The 12243-nt window shown below is 42.1% G+C and overlaps 1 protein-coding gene across 1 annotated transcript; it reads left to right on the top strand.

Annotated features, from left to right (window-relative positions):
* The first annotated feature begins 10671 nt into the window (after positions 1–10671).
* LOC131688711 (chymotrypsin-2-like) lies at positions 10672–11912 on the top strand. The gene is made up of 2 exons (XM_058973163.1): positions 10672–10806; positions 10862–11912. The coding sequence occupies exons 1-2, from the start codon at positions 10749–10751 to the stop codon at positions 11572–11574; spliced, it is 771 nt and encodes a 256-aa protein (XP_058829146.1). The 5' UTR covers positions 10672–10748; the 3' UTR covers positions 11575–11912.
* Positions 11913–12243: the final 331 nt, after the last annotated feature.

The following is a 12243-nucleotide window of genomic DNA, read 5'->3' as shown; positions in this document are numbered from 1 at the left end:
AATGACTTTTGAGGGATTGAAGGCCTTTTTAGAGATTTATGCAGTTTTAGCTGAAAACGTGGTCAAGTCTCCCCATGTTCCCCTACTACAAATTTATTTCAAGATCGTTGTAATTACAGTTAAAATAGTCCCTTCAGTACAACGGGAGTTACACGTGCACACCTAGAAAAAAATCGTGTAAATTTACGTCCCCTGACCCTGACAAATCGTCGCTGTTGTGCTATCTTATGACAAGCGCCATTTAGAACATTTCAAGAAAAACTATTTTTAAAGTTTGAGATTGAATATCTTGAAACATATAAATGGTATAAACAATTCAAAGAAGACAATTGTTGCTTCTATCTATTCCAATCAATTCCAACAAGTGTTGGCAGCATCCTCTCACATTTTAATGAAACTTTCTGTGCATGAAGACTTTGTCACAAAAAGCCACTTTGCATACTTTGTTTTTCCAAAAATGATCTAGACTGTCTTTATGAAAGGGTCAAACTTTTCATACCAATTTTCTAAAAATATCCTCATAGACACAGGAAACCAACTAGTGGAAAATGCAAAATTGTACGAGATCTAGGCGTAATCTAACACTCCACCTTCCAGGAAATAACAGCTACTATTCCAGTGACAAGTCGGCCACACCCCCGAAGTAAAATATAAGTTTAAGCATAACTTTGAAAAAAACTACAAGGGGCAGCCCTATGGGGTTGCATGAACTGTAGACGCTATATACAAAAACAAAAACACCCTACCGTAGGCGGCTCACGAAGTGCTACGCAAGAAGAAGACCGAAAATCCCTTATGGGCGAAGGTGCGCAAACGGCAAGAGCCGAATCAAATACTGGGACAAAAAATGCCACTAGAACGTCGAACAGCACACAGCCTGTTCCAGTCCAGTCCGAGATGCTAAACCAAATTCGTTACTGATAATTTTTGCATGTATCAGGCAACTAGCAGTTGATAAATTGGATTCTGAGATGATTATGACTTTCATTGATTTAGTTTTCGATAAAAATACAATGAAAAAAAATCAGTTTGTTTTAAAGTTTTTTTTTTTTAAATATTTTTCAAATTTTTCTATAAAGCGCCCAACTTGAATTTTTGACGTTAGGTACGGAACATGATTACCTATCTTGGAACAAAATTTCATCCAAATCAAAGATGTTTTTTTATAAATCGACTTTAAATTTTTAAAATAGATTTTTTCAGTGTATGAGTCCATTTTTCAATATTCTTGGTTATCAGGCCATTTTGTTTGTAGTAGGTGATCGAATCCGATTAAACTCATTTGAGAAGATCTGAAGAAAGAAGATAGAAAACCTAGACCAAACTAATATCTGGAACTAAATCTGTATAGCACAAAATCAGCTTTTAAAAATTGTAAAAGCTTTTAGATTGTATGTGGTAAAAACCCTGGACCGTTGAAGAAAAATCAAATTTTAGACAATATAATGACATTTCATGTATAGACCAAGCTTTCTAGTTATATTTTGCCAATATCGTAACTTTCCTAAAGTACGTATACAAATGTAGCGAATGAGGTGGTCTTAATCATATATCGCAACTATAAATATACAAGAATCGAAAACAATTTTATATATCTTAGACGCGTTTTTGCAACGGTTTTTCGCGTGACAGTGTATTCATTCATAAATAGGCTTTGTAGTATATACCTACTAGCAGAATCAAAACAGGATAGGCTGAGTGGAAATGAATCACGTGAAGTGGAAATGAATCAATGAATTGATCGAACGTAAATAATAAACCTTCGTTGTGCTTTCCATCGATCCGTGTAAATTTGATGCTAAGAAAGTTTTCGTCTTTGCGCACCGAAAGCACAGATTGCTATCATGCAGGTTACGCAAGCAACCGTTAGCAAACAGGGATGCCACATTTAAATCTGTGTTTCGGTCAAAAATATCTTTTTACCATCTGTGATAATTGAAACAGGAAAAAAATTGATAAATTTCCGAGAAATCTGTGAAAAATCACAATATTTCTAAAAATCTGTGAAATTTATATCAAAATGCCAAAAATTAGTTATCTGTAAAAAAAAAATCTGTGGCCAAAAATTGAGATAAAAATTTGTGATATTACAGAAAAATCTGTGAATAAGTTTGCTAACAATTTAGATATACCTACATTCGCCTCAAACATTGAATCCAAGCACACAAAGAAAAATGAGTCAACGCTGATGATGATGGGTAGAGTAAAATAGACAACTAGTACCACGACACTATGTTAACCGTGTTTGCAAATGGAGCTCAAATGTACAAGCGATTTTGTATACGAATAATTGTGCTCGAGATTGTACATAATCGTGTGCTGGAAACGAGCACAACACAAAAAATGCATAGTGTTTGAACGGACAAGCTCAGTCGCGTATTGAACGGCATTGGGTAGCATACCTCCACAGCCAGTGTAACAGCTACACTGGCTGCGAAAACACACAGCGCAGTGATCTGCTCCGCCTGCCGCTCAACAGGCAACTGAGCTTGTCCGGCCAAATCCGTTCTTTAAATAGTTGATGATGACGTCATTCAGAAGCGTAGCGCGCTAGGTACATAAAGTCCTGTCGGACTTGGGAAGCGCTATCTTCTGTATGTAAATGCGCGATATTGTGACTAGGTTGCACATTATTTAAATTTTTAATGCCATGATTTTTTTTTTTTTTTCAGTTTGTTTATTTGATAAGGCACGTATGCGTTAGCTTAAAGGTGCCATTTTTTCATTGTTTTACATTTTGAATTTCTTAAAACTAGGGGGTTACACATTTCAATATTATTTTGTTTTATATAATGAAACTAAAAAAAAAAAAACTTTACAGCTAACTTATACATATAAAAGAGGGTATAATATAATATTCGTAAGATTTGGGGGACGGGTCATTTTGTGTGTTCTTTGTATAGTAAGATTGTAGGAGAAATTAGTTATTAACTAAGCGGAACATTTTACAAGCTTATTAACTAGAAATAACTAGAAAGAGTGGTTCAAGATTAAGGGGAATTAATTGGGGCTATTTTAAAGTAGTGGTACTGTTGGGCATTTCTTAACGGGATTAAATATTGATCAACTAAAACTAAGCACTTAAGTTTTGGGAATATATTCAAGGGGAGAAGGGGATGAAGTCATACATCTGTGTATCAGAGACATGGGAGGGAGAGCGGACAAGGCTGAAGGGGGGGGGGGGTGAGATATAAACTTTCAGTTTCCGGCATCAGGAATTAACGGCCAGGATTACAGATTCGAACGGATTGATCAACTAACACTAGAAGATAGGGGGGCACATAAGTTTTGGGAAGATATTCAAGGGGAGAAGGGGTGAAGTCATACATCTGTGTATCAGAGACATGGGAGAGAGGGTGGACAAGGCTGAACAGGGGGGGGGGGGAATATAAACTTTCAGTTTCCGGCATCAGGAATCAACGGCCAGGATTACAGATTCGAACGGATGTATCAAGTATTGGGACGCCGGGCGGTTTTCCTCGAGCCGGCAGGGGTTCCTCCAGACGATTTCGTAGTACGGCTCAGATACGGATCGGGAACACACCGCGCTGCGTGTGTGATGTTGTACTGTAGATCTCGTGTTGTTGGTTCATTCGACAGATGTTTTGTCTCGTCTTGGAGTCGTATCAAACCATCGTTGGGGTACGGTAGGCGGAAGAGGGCACTTCTGGGAATAATAAGAGAAAAGATAGGGGCATTTAAATTTGGATATTGATGGTTTTGAGGAACGTGTATATAAGGGACATGTAGAGAATATCGCGGCTTGCTAGTACATCTCGAACCGGGACATTGGGTGATCTTCCTCGGGCCCGAAGGGAATCGAATAGTTGAGATCTGGCAGAACAGTACTCGGCGCATGCCCAGACAACATGTTCGATTTCGTGATAACCGTCGCCACAGGCGCAGATACCGCTATCCACGAGCCCAATACGCCGGAGATGTGCGTCCAGCGTGTAGTGATTGGACATGAGCCGAGACATCACGCGAATGAAATCCCGACCCACATCCATCCCTCTGAACCAAGGTTTCGTCGATACCTTAGGGATTATCGAATGTAGCCACCTTCCCAGTTCACCATTGCTCCATGAAGTTTGCCAACTTTCGAGGGTTCTCTGATGAGTGATACTGAAAAATTCGCTGAAGCTAATTGGTCTTTCATATATGTCACCTTGTAAAGCGCCCGCCTTAGCTAAAGAGTCCGCTTCTTCATTACCTGGAATGGAGCAATGCGAGGGAACCCAAACTAAGGTAATCTTGTACGATCTTACAGACAAAGCACGCAGGCGCTCCCAGATTTTCCCCAGAAAATATGGAATGTGCTTTCTAGGTTTCATTGAACGGAGAGCCTCGATTGAGCTGAGGCTATCCGAGACAATAAAGTAATGATCGGTGGGCAAAGTATCAATGATCCCAAGGGTATACTGAATAGCAGCAAGTTCTGCGACGTAAACTGAAGCAGGATCATTGAGTTTGAATGAGGCGGTGAGGTTTTGATTGAATATACCGAAGCCAGTGGAGCCGTCGAGGCTTGACCCGTCGGTGTAAAACATCTTGTTGCAGTCGACTTCTCGAAATTTACTATGAAAGATGCTTGGGATCACTTGCGGACGTATGTGATCCGGGATTCCACGAATCTCGTCTTTCATGGATGTGTCGAAGAATACAGTTGAATCAGAAGCATGAAAGAGATTGACACGGTTGGGATAGTATGAAGAAGGATTGATATTTTGTGCCATGTAATCGAAGTACAAGGACATAAATCGGGTTTGAGAATTGAGCTCGACAAGCCTTTCGAAATTTGCAATTACTAACGGGTTCAAGATATCGCATCGGATGAGCAATCGATAGGAGAGTTCCCAAAATCGATTTTTCAGCGGAAGGACGCCCGCCAGCACTTCGAGACTCATCGTATGGGTCGAGTGCATGCAACCCAAAGCAATACGCAAACAACAATATTGGATTCGCTCTAGTTTGATGAAATGTATGTTCGCAGCGGAGCGGAAACAGAAACTCCCGTACTCCATCACCGACAATATTGTTGTTTGGTACAGCCTGATCAGGTCTCCTGGGTGGGCACCCCACCATGTTCCGGTTATTGTACGGAGAAAGTTGATCCTTTGTTGGCACTTCTGTTTCAGATACCTAATGTGACATCCCCAGGTTCCTTTAGAGTCGAACCAGACCCCGAGATATTTGAAAGTTGAAACCTGAGCAATAGTTTGACCCATTAATTGAAGCTGTAGTTGCGCTGGTTCACGCTTCCTTGAAAATACGACTAGCTCAGTTTTCTCCGTGGAGAACTCGATACCTAGCTGGAGGGCCCAAGCAGACAAATTGTCCAAGGTATCTTGCAATGGTCCTTGCAGATCGACGGCTTTGGGACCTGTAATAGAGACCACACCGTCATCTGCAAGCTGCCTTAGCGTGCAGGAATTGACAAGACATTCGTCAATGTCATTCACGTAAAAGTTATAGAGAAGGGGGCTTAGACATGAGCCCTGGGGAAGACCCATGTAGCTAATTCGTGATGTCGATAAATCACCATGCGAAAAATGCATATGTTTTTCAGACAGCAAGTTTAGCAAAAAGTTGTTTAGAGTCGGTGAAAGACCATGCTGGTGCAGCTTCTCAGAAAGAATTTTGATAGAAACTGAATCAAAAGCCCCCTTTATATCTAGGAAAACTGATGCCATCTGCTCTTTGCTAGCATAAGCCATTTGAATTTCTGTTGAGAGCAACGCAAGACAATCGTTCGTCCCTTTGCCTTTGCGGAAACCAAATTGTGTATCTGACAGTAAGCCATTTGCTTCAACCCAATTATCGAGGCGAAACAAGATCATTTTCTCGAACAACTTTCGGATACAGGACAGCATCGCAATCGGTCGATACGAGTTGTGGTCGGAGGCTGGTTTTCCTGGTTTTTGAATGGCGATGACCTTCACTTGCCTCCAGTCATGAGGGACAATATTACCCTCAAGAAACTTATTAAATAAATTCAACAAGCGTCTCTTGGCAGAGTCTGGCAGATTCTTTAACAAGTTAAATTTGATTCTGTCTGGCCCTGGGGCTTTATTGTTACATGATAAGAGAGCAAGTGAGAACTCCACCATCGAAAACGGTGTTTCGTTCGCGTTATTGTGAGGGGACGCGGCGCGGTAGATCTTCTGTGCCGGGGCGGAATCCGGACAAACCTTCTTGGCAAAATCGAATATCCAACGGTTTGAATATTCCACGCTCTCATTAGTACTGTTTCGGTTTCGTAAGCGTCGGGCCGTACTCCAAAGAGTGCTCATCGATGTTTCTCTCGTTAGTCCGTCGACAAACCGGCGCCAGTAGCTACGTTTTTTGGCTTTTATCAAACTCTTCATGCGCGTTTCCGCCATCGTGTACTGTCGGTAGCTAGCTGGCAGCCCGTCGTCCCGGAAGGTCTTATACGCAGCGGCCTTCTCCGCGTACACGTCTGAGCACTCTTTGTCCCACCATGGATTGGGAGGACGCCCGCGTGAATTCGCGTCTGGTACGCGTTTAGTCTGAGCTTGAATCGCGGTATCGAGAATCAAGCCAGCCAGGAACCCGTACTCTTCCTCCGGAGGAAGCTCTTGTGTCGATTCTACTTTTTCGGATATCACGGACGCGTAGCTCTTCCAATCAATATTTCGTGTGAGGTCATACGAAACATTGATTGTATTCGGTGGCCCTGAACCGTTAGCAATATTAATTACGATTGGCAGATGGTCGCTGCCGTGGGGATCAGAGACTACCTTCCACATGCAATCTAACCGCAGCGATGTCGAGCAGAGGGACAGGTCTAAGGCGCTCGGACGCGCTGGAGGGGCAGGAATCCGTGTCATTTCACCCGTATTCAAAATAGTCATATTGAAGTTGTCGCAAAGCTCATGGAGTAGGGTAGATCGATTATCGTCATGAAGGCAACCCCATGCCGTGCCGTGGGAGTTGAAGTCACCTAAAACTAGCCTCGGTGCGGGGAGGAGTTCCGCAATATCGCAAAGCCGTCGGTGGCTAACTGAGGCTCTAGGGGGGATGTAGGTGGAAGCAATGCAAAGTTCTTTGCCTTTAATTCTGGTTTGGCAAGCGACAACTTCAATGCCTGGTGTCGAGGGGAGGTCGATCCGATTGAAAGAATAGCACTTTTTGATCCCCAAAAGTACTCCTCCGTAAGAGTCTTCTCGATCCAAGCGAATAATATTAAAATCGTGGAAGTGTACGGTTATTTCTGAAGTGAGCCATGTCTCGCATAGGGCAAATGTATCGCATTTCAAATTATTTAGTAAGATTTTAAACGAATCGATTTTCGGGATAATGCTTCTGCAATTCCACTGTAGAACAGTGATTAAATCCTTGACCTCGTTCGATGAATTAGCCATCGAAGGATACAATCGCTGAAAGGAGGGGCCATTTCGCAGTGAACTGCATCAAGAATGTTTTTACTGCGGGGAGAAAGCTTATCAAGATACTTTTAAGGGGGTCAGAAATGTTTAACGCTGTAAGAATACGGTCCACAATGTCAGAGAAATTTATTAAGCCAGCACTGTTTTCTTTCTCTGGCTGAGATATGGGAACACTTGGGGTTTTTGATGTTCCTGGAAGTGCTGGGAACTCCTTTTCTGAGCTCAGGTTACTGAGACCGGGAGCGACTTGCTTCGGTTTTGCACCAGTACTTCCTTGAGTAGTTATTTTAGGGGGACCATGAAGAGACACCTTCTGGCCTTTACGACGAAGCTTGGAAGAAGAAATGTTCTTCCTTTTTCTACTACTTCTAGGCACAGCAGAAGATGTTCCCTCCTGGGGTTCATCACAGTCGCCTTCGTCAGTAGACAAGTTGGTAAAGATGTTCGTAGAGATAGGTGGCGTAGCTATCTTAAGCATTTCTGCAAAAGATCGCTTAGAGCGTCCCTGAAGGGAACGCTTAAGATTTTCCTCGCGCTGTTTGTACGCGGGACATGAAGGGAGATCATGTGGGTTTCCCCCACAGTAGAGACACTTTTCGACATCTCTACCACAGGAATCATCCGCATGATTCCCACCGCATTTCCCACAGCGGGCTTTATTGCTACAATGGGAGGCTGTGTGTCCCAATTGTTTGCAATTAGTACAGTTCATGACCCGCGGCACAAAGAGGCGAACAGGTAGACGAACCTTGTCAAAGAGGAGGTAATTGGGCAGGGCAGAGCCGGCGAAGGTCACCCGATAAGAGTCTGAGTTGACGTATATTTTCTTGCCGTCAGCTGCGACTGATGCTGAATGCAAACGTTTGCATTCCAGTATCTTCACTGGCTTAAGCATGGGGTCTTTGAAACAGCCAGTCCCATATTTTAGCAGGTCCTCGCAATTCAGACTCGAATCGGAAACGACCCCACTGACTTCAACCCTGCTAGCTGGAATATAAACCCGGTACTCCTTCGTAAAGGGCTCGTAGCCAGCAATATCGTTTGCCTGAGTAGAACTGTTAACCACCACCCGAAGCTTATCAGGGCGAATTTTCGATATTTCTGTCACGGCCGAATACCGATCCGTCAGAACTCGTGAAATCTGCAACAGATTCAAACACTTTTTTTCTTTGGTCCGGAAGAAGATCACAAATGGCCCGGTGGCCGAGCTCGGATATACCTTGAGCCGGGGAGCCGATTTTATTTCGACGTCCATCTCACCTTGAGATGATCCGCCGTCAGGGGAAGTCATTTTTGCACGGGCCTATTGCCCAGTGCACGTTATTAAGACAACCAAGAAGGGGAAACGAAAACTAATACTTAGCTTGTGTATGTAACGGTATCCAGACGGCTTACTAAAAGAACACTGCTTCACTTCACTGACCGGCTAACGGTACTCAGAAACAGAATCACAAAAGAAGGGAAAAATACTGAAACCTCAACTAGGCGTAGAGTGTGCCAATAACCTTGAACGCGGATTAACACTATTTGTCGCTATAGAGTGTACGGACCGATGACAAAAGACTTCTATCTCGACTGAGTGCTCGATAACGAATGATAATGCCATGATATTAAAACTCTTTGGGTTTATCTATTGGAATCTATTTTTAGAAGTATTTCGGGGCGATATGCACAAAAAAAAAATTAAAATTTATCTTGAGATGGCTGAATTATAAGCGTTTAATATTGGACCACTTTTCGTTACATACCATTTTTGCAGAATTTGCAAAGTGCACCCCCATATCGAAAACAAAGATGTAGCCCTACGTCAAAAAGTTATGCTGTACATCGCCATATCGGGATTTCAAAGCCGTGGTTCAAGCCGAGCGGTTTGGCCATCAATTAACCATTGTGCCAGAAAATTCCTCTGTCGTTCTTAAAGAAGCATCAGGCGGATGGCAAGTACGTCTTCTGGCCGGTCAAGGCGTCTTCCCATTGCGCCAAGAAGACGCTGGAGTATCTTGAGCAGATACCGAACGTGCCGAACGAAAGGAACCCGACCAACTTGCCCCAGTGCCGTCCCATTGAGGATCTTTTCGGCTCCCTCAGTGCCCCAGTATACAAAAATAATTGACGGGTCAAGGATACGAAGTAGTACAATTAGTAATCTACATGTGTTTGACGAAAAATAAATAAATAGATACATTATGAAAGCAATTTAAACATACTACCAAGGATCAATTCATGAACAATCAAATTTGTAATATAACTTTTGCAGTTTTCATAATTTGCTAACATATGCTTTAGATGTTTTTCAGGAGTAGCTGTTAGGTATTTTTTACATAGAATGTGAATGCAAAATTTGAAATAAATCCGGTAAGTTGTTTTTGAATTGCAGTTAACACCGCAAATCGTGTTTTTTCCAGAGACGTTCTACGAAAAGCTTCGTCACCGAGTCTGCATTCTGGACCACTGTGCAGTGTTTATTACACATTGCTTGGTCTTGCCGGTATTTTGTTGTTTACTTTTTTGTGCAATAACCAGGAATTTGCCTGTTAATCTACCGATTGAAGCTTATTGGATTGTAGCGTTCATTCTTATCCCAGGACGTAATGACTGCAGTTTTTTATAGTGTCTAGCCTTGCTTGTATGATAGCCTCAATCGTCAAATTAATCGCATGTATGTTTTTGTTCATAGATAAGCAGTTTTGGGTCTTTCAACGATAAGATTTGAATAAAATCTCATAGGGGATCATTCATAAATTACGTAACGCAAAAATTGCCCAAAATTGTCATAAATTCTCACAAATTTCTCTACCCCCCCTCCCCTATTACGGAATAAATTCCTTGAAAATAAATTCGTTCTTCAGTAAAAACCTGTTACATAACGATCTAGCTTACTACTCCTCCTCCTCCATATGTCACACCATGTCACAATTTGTCGTACCCCTCCCCCTAAAAGCGTTACGTAATTTATAAATGGTCCCTAGCAAGAGGACATGAATAAATTATTTCGCGAAACACTGACTTTTCAGCCCCGATGTCACAAATTGTCACAAATTTCTTTAAACACACTTTAAACTCTCCTTAGTACAACATTCTTTTAAATTTTTCCCAACAGTAAAGCATCGCATAAAAAAGTCGGCAGGGAAAATTTGTACCTATCTATTATCTCGTTCTATATTAATTCACTAATCGTTCATTGCATCGGTTGATAAATTTGGCGATGGATGCGGATTTTTTTAGCACATTCGTTTAAAATTCGTTTCTTTGTGTTTCACGTGATAAAGCTTTGGTTCTGCTATAAAAGGAGGTTTTCGAACACAATCCATTTACTTGAAGGAGATTCTCGGAGGAAATATGTTCCGCCTAAGTTTACTGCTGGTTATAGTTGGTGCAGCTGCCGTTTTGGGCAACAGTAAGTAGTAAAGGTTGCATCGTTGAACAATAATTCCACGATACTTATATTTCAGCACTTCCCGTCGAGTTCCTCGAATGGGAGGGACGCATCGTCGGAGGTTCGAACGCAGGTTCAGGCCAGTTTCCGTACCAGGTTTCGCTACGCTCGTCCGCAAATTCTCATTTCTGCGGTGCTTCGATCATCAACAATCGTTGGGTGCTAACGGCGGCCCATTGTACGGTTGGCCGAACACTGGCGAACACCCGCGTCGTGGTCGGAACTCATTTGCTGAATAGTGGTGGATTTTCTCACAGCTCTTCCCGCATCGTTAACCATGGATCGTACAATGCCAACACACTGGCCAATGATGTGTCGCTGGTACAGACTGCCTCGGTTATCGGTTTCAACAATCTGGCACAGCCTATTGGTCTGGGTGCTTCCAATATCGGCACAGCAACCGGCGCCATAGCCTCGGGTTGGGGACGTCTAGGAGCTAATGCTGGAGTACCGAACAACTTGCAGTGGCTGCGCACTAACATTATCACGTTGGCTGATTGCCGCAATCGTCACTCGGCCGCTAATCGCGGTAGCGTCTTTGACAACACAATCTGTACGCTGAGTCCGTCCGGGCAGGGAATGTGTATGGGTGATTCTGGTGGCCCGTTGGTGCATGGTGGCGCTCAGCAAGGTATCGTATCTTGGGGTATTCCGTGCGGATTGGGTGCCCCGGATGTGTTTGCCCGTGTATCCTCGCACCGAAATTGGATTCTGAACAACGCTAATTAAAGGTATCGATGTTTTTACACGAGAAGATCAAATGGATTGGCAAAGATTGCTCAAGAAAATAGAAACATTGTGATTTTTTTAGAAATTTAGGTGACGCGAATTGATCAAAACTTTGGTACATTATAATGCATCATTTTAATGACATGTTGTAATTTTTTCATGCAAATATATTGACAAGCGACTCGGTGACGATGCTTTTCTCTGGAAAAAACACGATTTGCGGTGTGACCTGACATTCGAAAACTACTAAACCGATTTGTTTCAAATTTTGCATATACATTCTATGTAAAAAATACCTAACCCTTACGTTGAGTTTTTGAGGGTTTTTTACAAAATTGAAATAAAGATTACTAGTTTTCACGAAAAATTCTGCTATTTTATGACTGAAAATTGATTCGTCAGTTTATTCCTATTAATACTAGAAAAATTTGTTTTACTATTGACGATATTTTGGGAAAAATTGGTGTGGAACAAATGAAGATTGGACAGTTTGTAGACAGATAATTATGATTGAACCATTTTGAGGTGGTGGTTAACTATTTTCGTCCAGGCCCCTTATCACCTATTTTTTGTGATTATTCATCAACACTGCTATTTTGGAAAATGAACCACCACTATTTTTCTCCGATCTTATTTTATGGAAAATATCTAAATAGTCTTCATTTTGTT

The sequence above is a fragment of the Topomyia yanbarensis genome, chromosome 3, assembly GCF_030247195.1.
Source record: "Topomyia yanbarensis strain Yona2022 chromosome 3, ASM3024719v1, whole genome shotgun sequence".
NCBI classification, from domain to species: Eukaryota; Metazoa; Arthropoda; class Insecta; order Diptera; family Culicidae; genus Topomyia; species Topomyia yanbarensis.
Note: the sequence above shows the minus strand (reverse complement) of the source record. Positions and strands in the feature narration are given on the sequence as shown.